Source organism: Bidens hawaiensis, unplaced genomic scaffold (assembly GCF_021521415.1).
Source record: "Bidens hawaiensis isolate Kalapana, Puna unplaced genomic scaffold, B.hawaiensis_p1.1 tig00006068_1, whole genome shotgun sequence".
NCBI classification, from domain to species: Eukaryota; Viridiplantae; Streptophyta; class Magnoliopsida; order Asterales; family Asteraceae; genus Bidens; species Bidens hawaiensis.
In genome coordinates, this window is record NW_027491401.1 from 387,890 (window position 1) to 411,766 (window position 23,877).

General features: G+C 33.5%; 2 protein-coding genes and 1 pseudogene across 3 annotated transcripts; 2 read left to right on the top strand and 1 right to left on the bottom strand.

Moving 5' to 3' along the window:
* Positions 1-705: 705 nt before the first annotated feature.
* LOC143631423 (ABSCISIC ACID-INSENSITIVE 5-like protein 4) lies at positions 706-4,152 on the bottom strand (annotated as a pseudogene). Its single transcript, XR_013153353.1, has 4 exons — positions 2,669-4,152; positions 2,157-2,227; positions 2,006-2,035; positions 706-1,352 (listed from the first exon to the last, which is right to left on the bottom strand). The product of XR_013153353.1 is annotated as an ABSCISIC ACID-INSENSITIVE 5-like protein 4 (transcript).
* A 7,517-nt stretch (positions 4,153-11,669) lies between these two features.
* Positions 11,670-13,270, top strand: LOC143631383 (uncharacterized). The gene is made up of 2 exons (XM_077100163.1): positions 11,670-12,280; positions 13,079-13,270. Exons 1-2 carry the CDS (start codon positions 11,917-11,919, stop codon positions 13,204-13,206), a joined length of 492 nt encoding a protein of 163 aa, XP_076956278.1. The 5' UTR covers positions 11,670-11,916; the 3' UTR covers positions 13,207-13,270.
* A 5,403-nt stretch (positions 13,271-18,673) lies between these two features.
* Positions 18,674-22,064, top strand: LOC143631384 (ferredoxin--nitrite reductase, chloroplastic-like). The gene is made up of 4 exons (XM_077100164.1): positions 18,674-19,193; positions 20,421-20,775; positions 20,862-21,150; positions 21,242-22,064. The coding sequence occupies exons 1-4, from the start codon at positions 18,719-18,721 to the stop codon at positions 21,980-21,982; spliced, it is 1,860 nt and encodes a 619-aa protein (XP_076956279.1). The 5' UTR covers positions 18,674-18,718; the 3' UTR covers positions 21,983-22,064.
* The last annotated feature ends 1,813 nt before the right edge of the window (positions 22,065-23,877 follow it).

Consider the following 23,877-nt stretch of genomic DNA (forward strand, 5'->3'; position numbering starts at 1 on the left):
CTTCGCTCGTTTATTAAATATTAATTAATTTATATTCAGTTTTAAATAAGTTTATTTAGTTTGAGAAAAACGTTAAATGAGCCTAAGCGCGAGTCAAGCTCGTGTAGTACTTTAAACAAGTCGAAGCTCAACTCAAGCTAGACTGTGACAACGTAAAATTAATACATAAAAGTCCAAAAAAAGAGGTCAAACTTAAAAAAATCACAAGGCTTATTAAAACTTGAAAGTCATCCACAAAATAATAATTGTTTATTCGTATTTAAAAAACTTATCATGCATCACCAAACAATATCACTTTAGGGGCCTATGAGAACCCAATACAATATACTCATGATTATCAATACCCTGCTAACTAACAGGATCAGATAAATCACAGCTTGTGTTGGTCATGCGGTCTTTAATAAGTTTTAATAAGAAACATGCGAAAACAAGATTCGACACTGATGATTTTAGCTTGAGTATATTAGGTGCAGATAAGTTCCAACCAAATTTGATTCGGATTAGATTTGAAGTCACCGCTACCTGACAGGTTCAATTTGAAGTCACCTCAACCCTAAGGTCGGGTATCTTTTTTTTTCTTTTTTTCCATTCGTTTTAAACCTAAACCCGTATCTAAATAAAAAAAGAATTCATAATATAACCATTCTAATTTAATTTTTCTCAACACTTATAATTTTTTATTTACACGTAACCAATATTAATATTTACAAATTAAACGTTTTGCCAGCCTGTTTATCGGTTCACATAAATTATAGCAAAATCATACTTTTTTAAAAAAAGAAAAGAATGACACAAACCCGCAAAACCGGACAAACCAACCAACCCAGCCCACCCCAGTCGGTTTGGTTTATCTGTTTCCAAAACTTTAGTTAGCAGTTCAACTAAAAATTTACATCAAAACCAATAAAACCAGACTGTGAACACCCCTAGAACCGGCCACATAACATGCCGAGAATCTTTAAAACAAAACAAAGTAATTAATAATTACACAATAATCTACAAACCAAACAAGAGTGCAAACAAAGATTCATACCACAAATTTGCATATGATCAAATAACTTACAAACAGGATGCCTCTCAAAATGAAGTTGCACATAAACATAATGTGCTTGCTAATCTGGTCCTAATACATACACACAGACACAGTTAACAATATTGCATTCCCATATGTATAAAAACATGCATACCTAATATAATAATAATAATAATAATACCATTATTATTAATATTGTTTTTTTTTATTTTATTTTTTTCGCCTAATCTATTATTACTTCTTCGGTCTACCAAGGTCCGGTCAACGTTCTTCGTAAGCATAGTCTTTTGTTTCCCCATGGCAGTTTCTTCTCCACTACCTGCATAATATGATACAAGTTATTAGTTGACTTTTGGAAGTCAAAATAACAAACACTTGCTAGTAGACATGTAAACGAACCGAACATTCAGTGAACATTTCATGAACCGTTTGGCGGGAAGTTCATTTATGTATTTAATAAACAAACGAACATGAAAAAAAAGTTTGTGTTCATTTAATTAAACGAACTATTAACTTATGTTCGTGAACGTCTGTTTATGTTCATTTTTGGATGAAATTTTGGATGAATCACTACTTAACGTCTTATATTTGTTCTTCCTTTATATTTGTTTTTGTTCGTTTACGTTTGTTCTTATATTTTCATTTATGTCTGTTTATCGTTGTTCAGTTCCGTTCGTGAACTGTTCATTTAGATTTTAAATGAAAGAGCATAAACGAACATGAGCATAAACATTTTTTAAACGAACGAACATGTACACAAATATTTGTCCAATTAAGTGTTCGTGTTCATTTATAGTTAAATAAACGAACATAAACATGCCCTTGTTTGTGTTCGTTCGGTTCATTGACAGGACTACTTGCCAATAAGTAATAACTTCTAATATGATTTTAAGTTGATTTGGAGGTTATTATTATTATTATTGTTGTTGTTGTTGTTGTTACTACTATTATAATTATTATGTGAATACATACCTGATTATTCTGCATCTCCATGATCTCTTCCTGTAGTCACAACAGTCAACAGGTCAACAACAAATACATGTTATAAGTTATAACTTATAACAAACATTTAAACGAGTTTATGAACATAATAATAATAACGATTAAAGTTACGGTTACATGCCTGTTTTTTAAGCAGCTCGTTGTTGATTTCTTAAGTTTCGCAACTTCGGCTTCCAGTTCCAAAGTATACGCCTATCAGATTAAATCAAGCGGCCATTAAGCGAAAGTAATAATACGAAAACCACGCAAAATAGAGACGAATTTAATAAATATATATATATATATGTGTATATTCTTATTTTAACAACCTTACAAGTTATAATTAAATATCATATGACCCTTATGTAATTATGTTTAATACAAAATATATAACCCGTTGCTTTGCCTAACAAAGAAGTGACTGATTTGACAAGCGACAATGTCATAGGGCCCGTATTATGTTTTGACTAGTAAAAAATGGCTCGTTTGACCAGTGACAATGTCATATGGCCCGCGTGACCATTTTTCGTCTTATCATATGAATTGTACGATATAACAGACTCTGGTGTACAAACTTGATTTGAAATCATACACTCTCATTATATCAATCAATTTCGATATTTAACAAATGCAAATTGTTAAAACAAAAAATACCTGCTTTCGAGCCCGGGATCGTGCAGCCGACTCTCGGTTCTTAATCATTCTTCGCCGTCTTCTCTCCACCACTTTCTCTAAAGTCCCATTACTTTTCCGCCCGCCTTCACCAAATGCATAAAACGGGGGCGATGGAGTCCCCGAATCCAAATTACTCTTCGAGATCAAATTCCGTGGAGAATTTACCGGAATACCCCCGAGTGTTTTAATGCTTATAACTCCATTCTCCAAGTCACTATCCTGAACCACATTAGTCTTAACTGGTTGCTCAAATTTCCCAGCTTTCGCCCCCGGGCTAGCCAGTTGACCGGTCAACTGTGCAGTGAAGTCCAAAGCAGCTTGTTTGGGAAAAATAGGCTGTGGCTGCGGTTGTGGTTGTGGTTGTGGTTGTGGTTTCGGGTGCAGGGCCACCCCTGTTTTGGACTCGGTGAGTCGGTTAACATTCGGCCCGTTAAACCCGTGATTCTGATTTGGGTTCGGGTTCGGGTTCGCGTTCGGATTCGGGTTTTGGAACCCAAAAATGAAACTACTGTTTTCAACGTTCGTTTGTGAAACATCCCCGAAAAACGACCCGTTTTGAGGCATAACGGGCTGGCCCGCATTCGTTTGAATATGGTGATCTTCCTTAACTACCCCTGCTTTCATCAAGAAATCCTCGAGTGTCATCTCGCCTAATGTCGGTTCTCGTTCTTGCGGCTGTAAATTCGTTGTTTGACCGATCAAGTCTCCGTCTTTGACTCCATTACTACTACTACTTATAAGCAATTCTCGCCACACTTCATCGACTGTTTTCCGGCTAAGTGTTCTTGGCAAAGTCAAAGATCCTTGTCTTTGAATGTTCCCATTGTTATCAGGGGCATTTTGGGCATTTCCAAAATTGGAAGTTGATGCAAGTGCTTGAGTTTCTTCAGCAGTCCAAATATTCTTTAAAAGTTCATCCATGTTCATTGATCCAAAATCTTTACCACCACCACCTAAAGTGTTTTGCAGCTCGTCAAAAGTCAACGAGTAGATAGAAGACTGTCTGGTCAAAGGCGAATTCGCCACCATTTGTTTACCGCAGTTGAGCTCCGGTTGTGACGTGTCACCGTAGTTCTTGAAGTTGATAAATGAACTCATTGTTCAAGATCAAGAACCTAAATTTAAATTTAAATTCAAATTTCTTGTATCCCTATAACCTTAATAAGAACAAAAGTAAGTCAACATTCATAAATCAAGAATCCCAAATTAGTAATTAAAACATCGTCTTTTTTAAACAATTTGAACTCTAGTACAACTAATATATGCAATAGGATAATATTAAATCTTGAATTGTTTAAAAAGGCAAAAAAAAAGTGTAATGATGCCCATGTTAAACAAGTCCAAGTTTGACTTCAAAGTGAAGTTTTAGATACAAACATTATCTTTACTCATAAAATATGATAATGACATTAAGTTGAATATTATTAAACATAACCTTCTAAATCCAAAAGTCAAACTTTAATTCAAAAAAATAATTGGGGCAAAATCAACACTTGATTTAAAAATTTTATTTATATTTTTTTTAGTAAAATTAGAAATGAATTCAACTCTTATTGCTTTGAAAGTAAAAATCCCCAAAATACCCTTAACCAATACCTGCAAATCTATGCATCAAATCACTAATAAAGATTAAAACATGAGTAAAACTTAAACCCTAATAAAAAATCAAATCTTTATGCAAAAAGTAACTATTTTTCCTCTTTATTTGATCAATATCCAATAAGAAGATTTGATGATCAATAAGCCAAATTAATCCATGAAACTTAAGGGTATGGATCCAAACACAATAATAACTAGAACCCATGAAGGAATTGGATCAATAACAAGAAATGGATGATAAAAATCAGATCTTGACACAAGTTAAAGAAAATAAAAAGACCCAAGAAAACAGGGGATAAATATCTTTAGAGGAGTGTTGGAATTTAAAGACGGATTTACCCTTTTAGAGTGAGAGAGAGAGGTGAAGGTGGAGGTGAAGAGCAGTGTCGTGTTGATCTTGTTGGCTCGGTAGAGATGACAAGTGTCTTGCAAATATAGAATTTGTTGATATTTATGGTTGTTTTATGCATAAGTTATATGTGACCTTCTATATTGGAATCTTTCCAAATTTACCCTTGTGTTTCTCGAAACTTATTATATTGATTGTCATAGTGTTTATCACGCTTGTAAACGAACATAACGTTCGGTGAACTATTCGTGAACCGTTCGACAGGAAGTTCGTTAAAGTTCTTTTATTTAATGAACGAACATGAATATCGACTTATTATATCGATTGTCATAGTGTTACGTTCGTTCATTTATGTTCGTGAGCGTTGGTTTATGTTCGTTCAGTCATGTCCGTTTATTTATGTACGTTTATATATGAATATAATATAATAAAATATAATATTGAAAAGTCATCTACTTAATGGTTTTAAATTTGGTCATTTGTGTTCATTTAAGTGTCTTTATTTATGTTCATTTATGTTTGTTTGTGTTCATTTACATTTGATCATATATGTTTGTTTATATTTGTTCATTTATGTTTGTGAACTATTCATTTAGAATTTAAACAAACGAACATGAACATGTTCATTTTCTAAATAAACGAACAATAACACAAAATAGATGTTCGTGTTTGTTCGGTTCATTTGTAGGCCTGATTTTTATGCTAAAAAACGCTAGAGTGTGTGACAACCAAAAACGTCAATTAAATCGAAAAGGTAAAAATATTAATACTAAGATTGGAACTACATAGTATTAATTCGTTGCCGGTTTATAGCCACTTTTGTCTCCATGTACTAAGAAACATAGTCAATAGTCATATTATGGAGCTAGCAAAACGATGGTGCTTCATAGACCATACTATAAGAGAACTATATTAGGACAAGAAACCAACTTTCTTTATGTTTTAGAATAAAATTTGTACAAGACACCTTTTCGTGCCACTTAGACAATTGTCGGTTGATGTTTGGTATATTAAATCGAGGCAAACTCATCTTATATGAAGCATGTTGTGTCACTTGATATGATATAATAAAACTATATGTATAGATCATTAACAACTTAAGAATATTATGACAACGATTGCCTCAAATCAATTTAGCTTTAGTTCGACTTGTAAATCAATGTATCACATTTTGTTATCCATTTAAGTTCTCACACGTAGGAATACCCTTTTTGGCTTGTAGGACGTACTTCTCATATTGCTCGAGCATAGAAAATCAAAATAACAAATAATTCATGAATGACATGTAGAACAAGAAGAAAGATGTAGTCCTTCAAATCGTTGGAAGAAAAAACACTCACAAGTGACCAAGGTCGAGGAAGATGATTCAATCAAAAGTATAGGTATTCATTATAACTAAACCTATTCAAAAAAATTAGATAATAGAATCGAAAGTCGACTAATTCGTACTAGTTAAGTAATCTAATTGGGTTGACCATGGGCATGGTTCTAAAAGTCAATCAATCTAAATTTCTACCGAAAACCAAAATATAAACTTAGGTTTTATTTTATAAATCTAATTGGGTTGACCATGGGCATGGTTCTAAAAGTCAGTCAATCTAAATGCTCTAATACATAGCCCTAATAATTAACCAATATATAGTTAGTTTGGTTATATCGATAAGCATATACTAGTGAAGATATAGGGTTTCAAAGGCACCCGCAAGCACAATCGGACCATAGAATAAGCTCATGTCACACCCGCGGATCTAGTCCTACCAACATACTAGCAGCCATAGATCCATCCGCGGAACCAAGTAAATCACTAGTTTTTATCATAAGTACTAAAAACATAAGGGACCAAACATTAAACAAAAGTAAGTTAATGGAAATGTTTTGTAAATAATAAGACATTGAATAAAATACTAAATATTAAAATAAGGACAGTGAAACGTGGACCAATGATAGTGGTGCTTTGATTTGCAAGATGTGATTTATTAACCAACGAGTGAGTGCAGTCTGGATGAATGCTGACCGTCCGATTTAACTTTCTGACAAAGAATAACACAATTTTTTAGTGCTTTTATTCACATAAGAGAGGAGTAGGTGAGTGGGGAACATGAAGATATGGAAATCCATCATCTTTAAATTCTACAATTTTTATTATTCCTTTAATATCAATCGTTAGTTAATATCAATGTTGTTTGTTAGTCTTATATTTAACTAGTTTGCATTTGGTGTGACTGTTTATGAAAGGTTGCTAACATATTGTTTGGTTGCATATCAAGTTGTTGGCGTCCATACATAGGCTGCACTATTAACATTTATAGAGTTACATAAATCTGCTTCCATAGGTGACTTGTCTATACAAAAATATTTGGAGGTTTGCTAGGACTCTGGCTGCACTTTTTCATATGTAGGGAGTGATCAGCCTTGGTCAAAATATATAGTAATAAACTGTACCTTCCAGAAACCAATTGAAACAACTAATTGAAGTGTAAACATTTACAACGCAAAACCGTAAACTCTAATCAGCAAAATCACACATACTAACCGAATACCGTTGACAAAGAAAGCGATGCGGTGGTGGTGTGGTTCGGAGAAGGTGGATGGAGACGGAAGGCGATGCTGTGGTGGTGTGGTCCGGTGAAGGTGGATGGAGACGGTTCTATTTAATTATTGTCCATATACATTTTCACTCATATTATATTTAATTATTTATAAGCTCGAGTTTGTTTAAGTTTGACTTAACCCAAAGCATAACAGTTCGGGTCGTTCATTGGTCTAATTTATGGTTTCCGTGTCAGCCCAAAAACCCCGCCTAACTTGTTGTATTAAAACCTGAGATTATTTTTATTTTAATGTTTAATGTTTGCTCATGTTATATCTAACAATTGGATACTTATTTTAATTATTTTTTATAATATAACATTGGAAAATGAAGAATCGAACGTGAAGATTGAAGACAATTAAATTGGTCGCTTTTATGGTTGGATTTTATTAAATTTTTTTCTTTATGGTTTAAGACTTTGTTAAACTTTGCTCTTTATAGTTAGACTTTGTTATATTTTATCTTTTTAATTGCTTTATTGGATTATTCTTGTTTTGTTTGGTTTTTTGCGCTACGAGTAAAGTTGTTGCATTAGTTTTAATATTGTAGTTTTAAAAAATTGGTACTCAAAACCCGATTAACCCAATCAAAACTTGAATATAAACTTGAATAACACGTGAACGATATAGGTCAGGTTTCAGGTCTAGATGTAAACTTGGAAACCCGAAGAATACAACCTAGAAAACTCAAAACCTGAAAAACACAACTAATGAAGCGACTACTTTAGTAACTAAACTTTCTACGACTTTACTTAAAGATGAATATGTTGCATCAATTTTAATATTGTAGCTTTTTAAGTTATACTTTAGATACTCAAAACCCGATTAACCTAATCAAAACATTAATAGACCGTGAGCGATTTAGGTTGACTTTTGGGTCTACATGTAAATATTGAAACCTGAAAAACACAACCCAGAAAACTCAAAACCTGAAGAACACACCCAATGATAGGACTACTTTAGTTACTAAACTTATTGCATGTTTCATGAGCATAAAGTTAATTTAGAAATGTGTGTGTGTTTTCTTTTCTTTTTGAACTATAAAAAGGCCTTTATTTATCTCTTTTTCTTTAAGGGATCTACCCCTACATGATCTTGTTATCTCCCTTTATTATTCTTCTTCTATCAATCACCTTATCTCTATCAATAATTAAAAATGGTTTATAGGTTATGACTGGTTACTAAGTGTCAAGTGTTTCCTTAGTTCAAATTGTTGATAAGATACTTCACCATATAGTTTTAAATTTTAGTAGGGCCTGAGGAATAAAATTAAACCTATTACAAATGTTTTTATTTTCATATGTTCATAGCCAATTGGCTCAATTATTAAAAAGATATTCAATTAATCCACTTAATTATCACGAAACCACTAGATTTTGAGATAATTAAAACACTTGGTTGATAAAAATGCTAATGTATAAGGAAGAGGGTCAAGTAATGTAGTATTTGCATAACAAATTATAACACAACTTTTTTTTAGCATATAATATAACATTTAGGGAAAAAATTGACAACTAAAGTATGTTTTTTAAGGCAAACTAGGTTAAAACATCAAACTTGGTTAAAAAAACCTCTTAATCAGGGACAAAACAAAATTGCATGCAAAGTGACGAGTTATTAAGTCACGCTATCTAATTCAAATGAAACTTACAATTACCAGAAGAAAACCTTAAAATAGACATCAAAACTATGGAATTAAAAAAGAGTTTCTTTGTTTTCATTATGTGTTCCAAGCAACACCTCATTCCGGATCTCATGATGATCCATTAAGCCGTTATAACAACCGGCTCCATGACATTTTGTTTCCTTTTTCACCAATCTAGCTGAGTCCAACCTAAGATTAGCATGTAACTCCAGATCCAACTAGCAAGCAATAGAGTTCCAAAATCTTGGATAAAATGTGACAACCTTCGAAGACATGATCTGAATATTCCATCACTTTCGGACACAACTTGCATAAAAATAGAAGGTATATCTAAACCTTTGATACTTAAGTTATACGGAGTTGGGACACGGTCCGAAAGTAATCGCCAAATCAAAAATGTTAACCTTTATAGGAATGTACTTATAGACGAACCTCTAGAAAATTTCCATCGATCCAGGTAAGATCGATCTCCTCTTAACGAGGACGGCCAAATCAACATGTTCTCAGATTCAGATAAGAAAACTGAAAAAGTTTTTAAGTAATAATGAATATTAGAATTAAAAAATAGTTAATACAAAAAAGAACCTTTGTTTGGGTCACTTTACAACAGTATCCAACATTCAACATTTGCACTAGTCCATCTTAACCAAGAATGAATATAAGCTAAAGATATTTTTGGTGTTTGAAAGTGTATCCATACCAATTATTATTAAAACTATACATTTATGTGTTTTTTAAGTAAGTTTATGTAAGTTTAGGTTAGCTACTTAGCTGCTACTAAATGCTGAAATATTTTAACATATGTGATATTTGTCTTGATAGGCAATTAAGAATGTTTTATGACATGACAGTTTGTTGCCAACTATTATTAAAGATTATATTAAAAAATATGTTTTAAAGAAAACAAAACAAGGTTTATTTAATATAAAAATTAAAGATAAACATAACTACATTTTGGTGAATTAATAGATGAAACATATATTTTTTTACGAATCAACGAATAAAGTCTGGTTACCTAATAACAAAAGGCGACCAATACGTATATGATCGTAGACAACATTGGATAGGTAGGTCTACCATCTTTTCTATTTTGAGAAAAAACCGTCACCCAAAAGCCCACTAGGGCAAAACCTGATTGGGACGGATTCGATCCTGAGATCTTACGGTCTTCATCCAAATCTACACTTTTCCTTTGATGCCAGTTGAGTTAAAGTTTATCAAAAATAAAAAAGAAAAACTGTTTTTTTTTTGGTCACGTCATTTATGCTCATTAAGTCAACACAATCCGATATTATGAACAAGCTAATTTTTATCAAGATGATGTTAAATACACTTCTAGATTTATTTATATACTTGAGCGAACCTGTAACATTTTTTTATTCACTTTTTAGATGATACCTAATTTCAAAAAAATTATATGTAAGAATAATACGTATATTTATTTTAGCAAAATGGACGAATTGGTTTGGACGGATTGTGAGTTAGAACGGCCCATATTAAAAGTCGTTATTTTCAGCAAAAGCTGACGGTTTGATGTTTCAGCAAACCGTTCAAAAATACCGAGCTCAATTAAATTGGCCTGATATGTAAAACCCAGTATCACCAGTTCAACCGGCCAGTAAAAACCAGTTTTTTAAACATTGGTTATTTTAGTTTAAATCAAAACGGGTTTTTGAAAAAATAATAATAATAATAATAATAATAATAATAATAATAATAACTATAGATAATAATGAAACAAATATCCAACTTGGTCTATTGAATCTTTTGACTATCATTACATACACACAACCATTGAGAACTAATGACATCCCACTTGATCCAACAAAGATAAAAAGAACATAGATGATAGAACACGGGTACCTAGTACCCAGTACCTAGTACCCAGTACCTAGTACCTATGCATCTACTAACCAAATTATATGCATATTCATTTGATCCACGACTATTCAACCCGGCCCAAACCCAAAACCAACCTATTATGAACCGGTTTATATCAATAAGTATCATACTTATAGTTAAGGGCTATTTAACAATTTTGTGTTGAGTATAAGAGAAATGACCGATAAAGATGTAGCATCTGAAATTCTATTCCAAATTAGTCAATATGCCGAGTATAAGAGGCATGATTAGTCAAGATCTTACGATGCTACTTGCTACTAGCGGTGTGCAAATTGGTTTATGTGCATGAATGATCGAGTGAAAAACATATTGGTTTGGTTCACTTTTGTCAAAACTGGTTTGGCTAGAAATCAGGGGTGATTGATAGCTTAAATTGAACTAATCGACAACCGATATAACCAAAAGCCAATTATCAGTTTTTTTAGTACCCTTGACAACTAAAATTAACCGATTCTATCAATTCATATTTTCGTATATTTGTAGGTCTTATACCTCCATTGCATGTAATTTTACGCAAAAACTATAGCCCGAGTTTGGTATGATTTGGTTATTAACTTTACATATGCAAAAACTAAAACGAACCGAACCAAATTTCGGTTATCGGTTTTAGTTAACGATTTTACAAATATAGAATTTCTGATTTCTTATGGAAATACTCAAACCTATAGGACCCGATTAGGGTTAGCTGAAACTTGAAACTATTTAACCGGTTTTTGAAAGGGAATTAGGTCCAAACCGGTTTTAAGACACACACATACGAAGTACGAACCGATTTACAAAGTGTCGGGTAAGGTCGGTTGAAACTTGAAACTGTCCAACCAGTTGTTCAAAACCAAATAAGTCCAAACCATTTTTAAGGCACGAGAATACAGACCGATAAATCATCAAGTAAGGTCGAGTTTAAAACCCGTTTGGGTTAAACCGGTTTTAGTAAGATATCGAGTCGGGTGAGAAACCAGAAGCCCAATACAAATTAGGCCCACAATCTATTATTATTATTATTATTATTATTATTATTATTTAAAGGACCCACCATAAATACTTTTAAATACATTCACTCCCTCCATTTCAAAACCCTACCACCATCTCCGTCACCGGAAAATATCTCCGGCGAGTTAATTAACGCCGGAATTCACCCCCAAAATGTCACCGATTCTCTCAAAACAACGTTCGTGTTCACCCGACATCCACCGGGACATCGAATGGCAGAAGCTAAAGAACAACCAGCTACTCCGGCGAAGTAAGAGTATCTCCGGTGATGCCGCCGGAGATGACGTCACTGATGATGATGTGAAGGAATTGAAAGCGTGCTTCGAATTGGGTTTCGGGTTTGATTTGTCGACCGATTTGGACCCGAAACTTGTTCATGCGTTTCCTGCGCTTGAGTTTTATGCTGCGGTTAACCGAGGGGTTAACGGTGGAGGAGGCGTGTTGTCGAGGTGTTCGTCGTTGAGTTCAGACTCGTCGTCGAGTTCGTTGAACTCAAATACCGCTTTCATTGATCCAGGTATGTAAAATCCTGAACGTTTTAAAATTATTGGTTAGAACAGTCGTCTGAACAATAATAGTATATTGGACAACTATTCTAACCCTAACATGAGCATATTTTTCTGTTTATTTAATTAAATAAACGAATATAAACACACGTTTTGCTTGTTAATTTATGTTCATGATTTCATGAATATATGTTTATGTTTATGTATTTACATTTGTTTAATGTTTGTTCGGTTAAATATAAAAAATATTCACGTATATGTATATATACTTGGTTATGTTTGGTTAGTTATGTTCATTTGCTTTCGATTTTTTGTTTGTTATGTTTGTTTGTTTTTGTTCGTTTAGATTATAAACGAACGAACACGAACATGCAAGATGAACACAAATTTGTTTTCGATTATATGTTTGTGTTCGGTTAAATTATTTGTTCATATGCTTAGTTTTGACCCAAAAAGTCAAACTTTTATAATTATCGGTCATAGCTACCGTATGAACAATATTTTACGGCAGTTCTAGCCGTAAGTTGTTAAACTTTAAAAATTATTGGATAGAACAGTCTTTTGTATCTGGACAGCCGTTCTAACCACTAGCAACCAAACTTTAAAATTATTAGTCACATTATCTAACTACTTATGGTCAAAACAAATATTTAGTGAATATAAGATGATAGTTTTGACCATAGATGGTTAGACATTAAAAACTGTCATTTAACAATATCAAAACGTCCGTTTGACCTCTATAAATTTGATTTTGCCTCATTGATTAATACAACTAATTCATGTTATGATTTTGATTTGATTGTATATAGGTGATGATCCTAAGAAGGTGAAGATGAAGTTGAAACAATGGGCACAACTTGTTTCCTGCTCAGTTCTAGAAGCTTCTTCTCAGTTAGCTAATAATAATATTAATAATAACAAACATGCAGCAGAATAGGAAAGTATAATTTCGTGAAAAACAGAATGTAGATATCTTTGGTAGAATATTTCTCACAAAACAATTTTAATGGTTGAATAAATTTTAATTTTGGTGTACTGTTATTATTTGTATTATTTTAAGATCATTTGTGATTTTGTATTCTATAAAATAGGGTCTTAATGAAATCAAAAAAACCAATTCGGAACGAATAAAACTGAAAAACCAAACTGGAAAACCGAACCAAAACAAAACCGACAGTTTGGTTTTATGTTTTTGAAAAACCGAACATACAGTTCGGTGTATGTTCAGTTTTAGTTTTATATGTAATAAAAACCGAAAAACCATACCGAACAAAATATGTATAATAATAAATTATTTTATTAATAAACAAATAATTTAAGCCAAAATTCATTATTTTGGGTCAAATAAGAACCGAACGGTTTTAAAAATTCGAAAACCGAAGTTTCAAATTTCTGTGTCGTTTTAGCCCAAAATCGACCTAAACCGAACTGTGAACACCTTTATTAGATAACTTTATAAATCATTGTTTTTATTACTCCACCAATATATAGCGTGAATATATTATAATTTACGTATGTCCAAACAATTACAATGAAGTGATAGGTAAATGGACAAACAAGTCGTGCCGCAACCTCTCTTTGGATAACAGCCCAATCCTACTAGAAACAAAGTTTTGAATTTTAGAGGTTGAAACGGTACTATACACGACCCGTCAAACCATGTTCATCAATCGATCATAACAATTCAACATAATGTAAAACAAACATGTAACACGGCTTCACGAACTTACAAAACATCTTCTTAGTGATATTTATCATGTTTTCTTGGTAACACTATGTTTCCATAAATATGAGATTGACTAATTTACTTATAAGTTCAAGAAAAATAGATTTTTTTTAAATGGTATCTTTTTTAAGTTAATTTCTAGATTAGTTGTATTTAGGCATTGACTTCAATGAGGAAAGTGTAATGGACTATTTAAGATTGTGATTACACTTCTATAAATTTTATTTATTTTTTAATTAATACGCAATATGTAATAATATGTAATGTTTTTAATGTGCATCCCTAATAATATGCAAGATCCAATGTTGTTTAAAGAAAATCAGAGATAATTTTTTATCTATGATATCATTTTATCAAAAACAATTGTATCCGATATAAATTATTTTGTTATATTATGGGACAAAAAACACAATATTTAGTTTCTTAATTAATAGTCCCTTCCATTTGTATTCGAAATAAAATTAACTAATTTCTAAAAAAATGCAGTACTCCGCTATTAAATAAATTAATACTGACACAAACACAAGTATAAGTATAACCACATAGCGTCACGTAGAAATAATAGGATGTGACGGTAGACAATTAGATTGATAGATATTAAAGATTAAAAAAGACAAAACATGTATTTAGATGTTTTCAAATATATAAGTTACTCGATTATACCAATTTGTTCATGTTAAAGACATCAATAATAACATATAGAAACTTAAAATCACCTAACTTGAACACAACATGTTAAAAGTTAAGGTTCCTTCTTTTTTTTAAACAAAAAAATAACGCTATTAGCAAGAATGTGAATATTAAAACCAAAATCACAACAAGACAAGGATAAAAAAAATATATAAAACTTATAATTAACCATAATAGTAATAATAATAATAATATATCTATGATATATGACGTACATGCATACGTATAAACATCCTAAAAGCAAAAAAGAGTTATCTTTGACACATGAATTACAAGAGGATTTCCACTTTCACGTGAAAATAATTGCCATAATGTGTTTTATTTTCGTCATCAACCATTACATGTATTATGTATATATATAACAGGACCACAACTAAATAAACACAAAACAAGTCATCATTTTCTTTTCACCTTTATAGTTGCTAAACTGTATCACGCATCTTACTTGTCAACTAACTTTTTCCATCAAAAAAATATCTTCAGTTAGTTATTTTTTATAATACTTTTCCTTTATATTTAAACGCGGGTTTTGGCAAGAAGTCGGAATTAAAACAAACAACTTATATTAATAGGAGGAGGGTTTTTTAACCACTTGTTTATACGAGCATATCATAAACACGAGTAATGTAAAATAAAAAATCTTTATGTTACTTAGTTTGTATGACTATAAGATATTTGGGTTCTCACAATGCATAAGAATTTATGTATGTAATTAAACCAAACGTTCAACGGACAGTTCGTGAATTGTTCGGCGGGAAGTTCGTTCATTTAACAAATGAACGAACATGAACAAGAAATGTTTAACAAACGAACATGAACAGAGCCTCCGTTTGTTCAACTATGTTCATGAACGTTTGTTCATGTATGTTTGTATATGTTGTTCATGCAAATTTTTTGTACACATATTCATTTTATTTAAATATTTTATATTTTTTAATTTATTACCCCAAACATAAAATAAGAAACCATATTTTCATAGTGTTTTTGCATTGTTCTCATTTCCTTTATCATTATTCACATTGATGAATACATCTATCTCAATCGCTAGGTTCTACCGATTTTATTTAAATGAACGAACAGGAACATAACATCTCATTCGGCAAGTGTTCGTGAACCGTTCGTGAACATATTATTTCCTTAACAAACAACAAGAACAAAACTTTGTTCGTATTCATTCGGTTCGTTTGCAGCCCTGCATAAGATGCATATCTTTATACGGTTCTCACAAGATAACTAGTAAAGTTAAAGTGTATTATGCACCATTTTATATATGCTAGCTAGAAAATGGAACATCCATTTTATATATTGATGTAATAGTTTTATAACATTGTTGCATCTACTTGTAAATTAATATATGTGTGTAACTCTTTTTCTTCATCCTTATATTATATTATTATATTATATATATAGATGTGTTGACATCATATTAGCTCTATCATCATTTCATAGTTAACATGATGGAGGTATGGATATCTCAACAAACCTAAAGTAAATCAAATATGGTGGTTTAATGGTATATATGACTTCTTCCTTGACTGAGAGTCTGCATGGCTATTCTGAAAAGAAAATGAACACACATAGCTACATGATGTAAGAACCTCAACATGGACCATTAATAAACTTGACTAAGGAAAAACCATCATCAAACCTGGTTAGACTGACCAAATCATTCCGCTCTATTGCTCTGGTTTCCTTGACTGGATATTTGTTAAATTTGTTGAAAAATGATAAATTTACAATACTAAGCAAAAAAGCAGGGGGCCGGGCCCACCTTGGGCCACATCTATACTTCGCTTGTTACCATACATATCATACTAGGGCTCAGGGTGTTGATGCGGCGGGACAGGGGTGAGGGTGCCACAAGTGGTGAAGTTTGGACGAAGATATCGGGGACCAGACTCAAAATGTATTAAAAAATTCACAAACGAGGGGGTCGGGCTCAAAATTTTGATCGAAAATGGCTAAAATTACACTACGTATAAAAATTTTCGGGCGAAAATAGGTAAATTTACACTACTACGCAAAAGCAGGGGGCCGAGGCCACCCCCGGCCCTAAGTATACTTCGCCCTTGGGTGCCACCTTAGCTTTTCTCGCAGGTAAACACCATCCCCATCCCCACTGTTTAAATATGGGATGGTTCGGTATAGTCTTGTCAGTCAAACCGCATTGTTGAATGCTTTTGTACGACGTTGAGCTAAATCACAATTAGAAAGGTGACGGATGTGAAAGATGATCTTTTCAATGGTTTAGTAATGGAATGGAAAATCTAACGTGATAGCGTGATACTAACTTGTAAGGGAGAGAGTGTTAAAGACGCTGGTGTTTTACCGCACGGTCACTCTATTTCTCTTCACTAGAATCATTATTGATTTGATTCTAGTGAAGTGAATATTTCAGGATTTGCTATTGTATTTTCAATTAATAATCTAGTAAAGTGGAAAATACGGCATAAAATGTCGATGTAAGTATGACTCTTAAGATGTTTCTAAAAGAGTATTTTATATTTGTATTTTTTATAAAGAATATATTAAGGCTTAAATAGTTCGTTTTTATTACAAAATAAATAGTTAATTCGAGTAATTTTGAAGATTGGAGGGTTGTTTGGACTTTGGAACTTGGGAATTGAGATTGATGCATAAGCCCAATGGGCAAGGCCCAAACAGAGCTTGACAGGCTGATACAAATCCTAAATAGCCACTTTAGTTGATCAAACCAAAAGAGTTAAAAATATTTTTCAGGTGTAAGCAAAAAAAAAAAAAAAAAAAAAGATTAATCGAAACAAAACTAAAAAAACACGAAAAAGCCAAATCGGAATAACCAGTTCGGTTTTTGCGTTTTATTTTTTTCATCGAAACATATGGCTTGGTGTTGGTTCTATCATGTTCCAAAACCAAACTAATTAAACCGAACCACACACAAATTGTTTATTACGTTTATTATTAGGTTTATAACCCATTCATTAACATGATAAAAAGGTTTGGGTCCAAATTCATTAGTAAGTGGGTAACAAATTTTAGACCGCTTTTATGCCCACATATTTCAAGCCCAAATGTAAAACTGAATACTCATCCAAAATCAAACCGAACCCATGCGTAAAACTGCAAAAAACGAAACCGTGTAAAATTTCGGTTCAGTTTGAATTCAATTTCAAACATATCTAAACCGACCCGTGCACACTCTCAACTGTTTTAGGGTTTTGTAAAATCCGGCCTTTAAAATATCATACATATTTTGAATATTATTTTCTCAAACGACATCGTTTTGATTAGTTTGTCAACTACACTTGCAAAACTTGGTTAGTGGTTACAATTGAATGTAGAAGCACATGGTTTTGTAGTGGTTTGGCTCTATTCATTTGGGTTAAGTGACTGCCTCTTCCATCTTATATAAAGCCACACCACATCACATCTTGTTTTCATCCACAAACTATCAAATACTTATTCATACTATCAGTTATTTTATATAAATTATAACACATCCATTTACCTATCACTTTACTATAATCGTTTGAAAGTATTTAATGCAACTTAGACAACTAATTTGAGAATATATACCCCAATTCAGTTTTAATAATTAAAATATAATTAATCATTCGTTGATAATAATTCAAACGGACACTTTTATTTATGATTCTTATATATACGCAATTAGAGGTGTGAGAGTACTAGCGGGCATAAGGTAACAGTTAATAATATAACAAATTATTTTACACTATTTAATTCCACAACCACATTTCATATTTCACATTTTACCCTATCATAAATCGCGGTTTCATATTTCGCAGAAATGACACACAACCTTATATTAGTTTTGGACACCTAAGTCATAGTTTGACTAATTATAATTAAATGCCTAAAATGTTACAATGTAAAAATGTAAATCTTTGAAAAATATCAAAAACTTATAATAATAATAATAACAATTAATAATCATCTCAAAACATGAACCATTAGTTTAGGCATCAGATATGATCAAAGATCGTGTACTCTTGTTTCTTCTTCCCATAGCCATACAATTCACAATTCATAACACATGACCTTTACCAATATTCAAAAGCCACTACCCACTCTACAAAACCACCCACACTTCCTCTATCACCACCACCACCACCATACTCCATTTTTTGACAACATGTCAGCATGCCATGTCAGATTTCTACCACCAAACTCATTTCTCAACACAAAAACCAACTTAAGTTCCACTAGGCTCTATGCAAGCCCATCACAAACTGTCACATCAGCGTCACAAGATATTGCTGCAGATAGGCTGGAACCACGTGTGGAAAAGAGAAATGGATATTATGTGCTCAAGGAAAAGTTTAGGGAAGGTATTAATCCACAAGAGAAGGTTAAGATAGGCGGTGAACCGATGAAGTTTGTTATGGAAAATGGGATTGAAGAGCTTGCAAAGATCCCATTTGAAGAGCTTGATAAGAATAAGGATACTAAAGATGATGTTGATGTTAGACTTAAGTGGCTTGGGTTGTTTCATAGGAGAAAACATCATTGTAAGTATTAAGATTTTATGTCTTTGAATCTTGTATATTGTTTATATCTTTTTTATAGTAGCGTAAACGAGCCAGGCCTATGAGCTTGACTAGGCTTGAGCTCGGCTCATTTGACTTACGAGAGTTTGGCTAGTGAGTCACTTTCTCAAGCTCGAGCTCTGCTCGGGATTGGCTCATTTATTATTTATTAATTAAATTAACTTAACACATATTTAAGTATTTTTATATATTTCCGGGAATGCATTAACGAGGCTAATTAAAATCCGCTTGAGCTCGGGTATGCTATGTGAAATTAATACATAGAACTTCACAAGAGTACACTAGGCTCGAAGCTCGACGAGCCTAAACGATCTTCCGATACAACGCTCAAGCTCGGGCTGATAACTAAATGAGCTTTATTTGAGGATCGCGCTCGGCTCAGGCTTGATATGGCTAGGGTCGTTTCGAGTTTTTTATCGATTCAATTTCAAGTAGCTTGCGAGTGGTTCTGCTCGGTTTGCAACCCTGCATTTGAACATGTTTTAAAGATACATTTTTTGGTTACTATTTCATAGTAAATATCATAACTATGGATTCAAAAAAAATTTCAGAATAGTTTATTCTGGAATATTTTTATCAATGGTCTTTATACAATGTTGTTGGAATAGTTGTTCTTTTTTTTAAAAGACAGTTGGACCGGTAATATATTCCGGTTTAGTGGTTGGTAAAGTTTTAATTATTAAAATAGAAAAAGGTTTTGCAAAAATTTTAATGTTTTCATTATGAAAGTGTTTGAACCTAACTCTAATATAGGAAGGTGATGCATTTCCTGATTAGCTTAAATAAATATTTTTTTTAATCTAAAAAAGTTAATTATCATCCTCCTATTTTTTTATTTTTTTTAATTATACATTTTTATTTTTTTGTCATATATAAATGTTTATTTATAATTATTATGATGTTGTACGGTTTATGAGTTCGACAAATGAAGTGTGATATCCGAGTTGATATCAGGTCTAGTTTTTGAAACATTAATCAAAGAAGTAAGCATCACTATGGTGACTGCTTATACTTTTAACATATTTTCAAGATTCAAATTCTAACCACACTTCAACGCTCCGTAAAGATCATAGCTAATTCGGTTCAAAAACCATTTTGTATCTTTACACTTGAATCATTTGATTAAGCATGATAACCATTGTTCTTTGATTTAAATGTTAATGTTTACCGACTGCTTTTAATGTGTAGATGGCAGGTTTATGATGAGGTTGAAGCTTCCAAATGGTGTAACAACTAGTGCACAAACCCGGTATTTAGCTAGTGTGATAAAGAAATATGGTGAGGACGGTTGTGCTGATATTACCACGCGCCAAAACTGGCAAATTCGAGGTGTTACACTACCAGATGTTCCCAAAATTTTAAAGGGTCTTAAAGAAGTCGGTCTAACAAGCATCCAAAGTGGTATGGACAATGTTAGAAACGCGGTTGGAAACCCTCTTGCTGGAATCGATCCACATGAAATTGTGGACACAAGACCGTATCTAGACATGTTACAACAATTCATTACCACAAATTCACAAGGGAATCCCGAATTCACCAATTTGTAATGTTCTTGGATCTTAGAGTATTATCTATATTTATTGATTGTGATTAAGAGATAGATTTTGATTTTTGAATGGTTTTTTTTAGGCCAAGGAAGTGGAATGTGTGTGTAATTGGTTCACATGATCTTTATGAACACCCTCATATCAATGATCTGGCATACATGCCAGCCACGAAGAATGGTCGGTTTGGGTTCAATTTGTTAGTAGGGGGATTCTTTAGCGCAAAGAGGTGCGCTGAGGCTATACCTCTTGACGCATGGGTCTCTGAAGAAGACGTAGTCCCAGTTTGTGGAGCGATACTCGAGGCATTTCGTGATCTTGGTTTCCGAGGGAATAGACAAAAGTGTAGAATGATGTGGTTGATTGATGAACTTGTATGTCACATTTGTTAAACTTTGGGTCAAAAGTGTAAATTTTCATTATTGAACGGTATTTTATTCTAACTCGTGTTACTTTGGGGTGCAGGGTGTAGAACGGTTTCGATCTGAAGTGGTAAAGAGAATGCCCGGACAAGCATTGGAGCGAGCGTCTTCCGAAGACCTCATTGACCACAAATGGGAAAGAGGGGATTACTTTGGTGTGCATCCACAAAAACAAGAAGGTTTAAGCTTTGTAGGCATTCACATTCCTGTGGGCCGAGTCCTAGCCGATGACATGGATCAGCTGGCACGGTTAGCTGACGAGTATGGCTCTGGAGAGCTTCGACTGACCGTGGAACAAAACATCATAATCCCAAACATACAAAACTCAAAAGTCAAAGCTTTGCTTGACGAGCCACTTTTAAAAGAGAAGTTTTTACCCGAGCCACCAATACTAATGAAAGGTTTAGTAGCTTGTACGGGAAACCAATTTTGTGGGCAGGCGATAATAGAAACAAAAGCTCAAGCTTTGAAAGTCACAGAGGAAATAGAAAGACTTGTTTCTATAACTCGTCCAGTAAGAATGCACTGGACTGGCTGCCCGAACACATGTGGTCAGGTACAAGTGGCGGATATAGGGTTCATGGGATGCATGACGAAAGACGAAAACGGAAAGGTTGTTGAAGGGGTAGATGTTTTCTTAGGGGGTAGAATTGGGAGTGACTCACATTTGGGTGATATTTATAAGAAGGGTGTCCCTTGTAAGGACTTGGTGCCCTTTGTAGTAGATATATTGATTGATAAATTTGGTGCTGTTAGGAGAGAAAGAGAAGAGTTGGAGGAGTGAAAAGAAAATTGGATTATAGGTTAAAAGTGTACATCCAAATGAAATTGAGGGATTAAAATCTAAAAAGTAGTGTAAGCTTAATATTGTCCGATGTTTTATAATTGTAAGTTGTATATTCAATTTTTGGCATATATTGTCATGATAAATTCATAATCAGGGGTGTGCGTAGTGCGGTTCGGTATGGTTTTAAGTTAAAACCAAATAAAAAAAAAACTTCAATTTTGGATTTTTGAAACCGTTCGGTTTTAGTTTTTCGATCCTGGTTTCGGTTATTGCCATTTGAGCTTGAAAATTTTAGGTCGAAAATAATGAATTTAGATATAAACAATTTTGTTAACTGTTAATTAATACACTATCATACATTTGGTACTAGAGAATCAGATCAATAATTATGCCCTGACGCCACCCAGGGGTTCGTTCGAAATTTTTCCAGTATTGCCAAAGGGGTATGTTCACTAGCCGGAGAAAAAACCGAGTATGGGTCGAACCACTAAATCGGATCAGAAATTCGGTCTTGGAGACTTCCATACAATATTTTATTACCCTACGAGAGAATCAGATCAATAATTATGCCCTGACGCCACCCCGGCGCCCGTCGAAATTTTGCAAGTATTTCCAAAGGGGTATGTTCACTACCCGGAGAAAAAACTGAATACGAGTCGAACCACTGATTCGGATAAGAAATTCGTTCTTGGAGACTTCCATACAATATTTTATTACCTTACGAGTGAATCGGATCAATAATTATACCCTTACGCCACCCCGGGGCCCGTTCGAGATTTTGCCAGTATTGCCAAAGGGGTATGTTCACTAGCCGGAGAAAAAACAGAGTATGGATCGAACCACTGAATCGGATTAGAAATTAGGTCTTGAAGACTTCCATACAATATTTTATACACATACGAAAGAATCAGATCAATAATTATGCCCTAACGCTACACCGCGGCCCGTTCGAAATTTTGCCCGTAGACTTCCATACCATATTTTATACTCATACGAAAGAATCGGATCAATAACTATGCCCTGACGCCACCCCGCGGCCCGTTCGGAATTTTGCCAGTATTGCCAAAAGGGTATGTTCACCGAGCCGGAGAAAAAACTGAGTATGGGTCGAACCACTGAATCGGATCAGAAATTCGGTCTTGGAGACTTCCATACAATATTTTATACACATACGAAAGAATCAGATCAATAATTATGCCCTGACGCCACCCAACGGCCCGTTTAAAAATTTGAAAGTAGACTTCCATACAATATTTTATACACATACGAAAGAATCGGATAAATAATTATGCTCTGACGCCACCCCGCAGCCCGTTCAAAATTTTGCCAGTATTGCCAAAGGGGTATGTTCACCGATCGGAGAAAAAACTGAGTATACGTTGAACCACTGAATCGGGTCAGAAATTCGGTCTTGGAGACTTACATACAATATTTTATACACATACGAAAGAATCAGATCAATAATTATGCCCTGACGCCACCCCGGGGCCCGTTCAAAATTTTGCAGTATTGCCAAAGGTGTTCACTGAGCCGGAGAAAAAACTGAGTATGCGTCGAACCACTGAATCGGATTAGAAATTTGGCCTTGGATACTTCCATACAATATTTTATACACATATGAAAGAATCGAATCAATAATTATGCCATGACGCCACCCCAGGGCCCGTTTGAAATTTTGCCAGTACTGCCAAAGAGGTATGTTCACCGAGCCAGTGAAAAAACTGAGTATACGTCGAACCACTGAATCGGACCAGAAATTCGGTCTTAGAGACTTCCATACAATATTTTATACACATATGAAAGAATTGGATCAATAATTATACCCTGACGCCACCACGCGGCCCGTTCGAAAAATTTCTTGTATTGCTAAAGGGGTATGTTTATCGAGCTGG

Coding starts and splice junctions, on each gene's coding strand:
- LOC143631383 (XM_077100163.1), top strand. CDS start 11,917: ATGTCACCGATTCTCTCAAAACAACGTTCGTGTTCACCCGACATCCAC. Junction 12,281..13,078: donor TACCGCTTTCATTGATCCAG/GTATGTAAAATC, acceptor GATTGTATATAG/GTGATGATCCTAAGAAGGTG.
- LOC143631384 (XM_077100164.1), top strand. CDS start 18,719: ATGACCTTTACCAATATTCAAAAGCCACTACCCACTCTACAAAACCAC. Junction 19,194..20,420: donor TCATAGGAGAAAACATCATT/GTAAGTATTAAG, acceptor TTTAATGTGTAG/ATGGCAGGTTTATGATGAGG. Junction 20,776..20,861: donor AATCCCGAATTCACCAATTT/GTAATGTTCTTG, acceptor GGTTTTTTTTAG/GCCAAGGAAGTGGAATGTGT.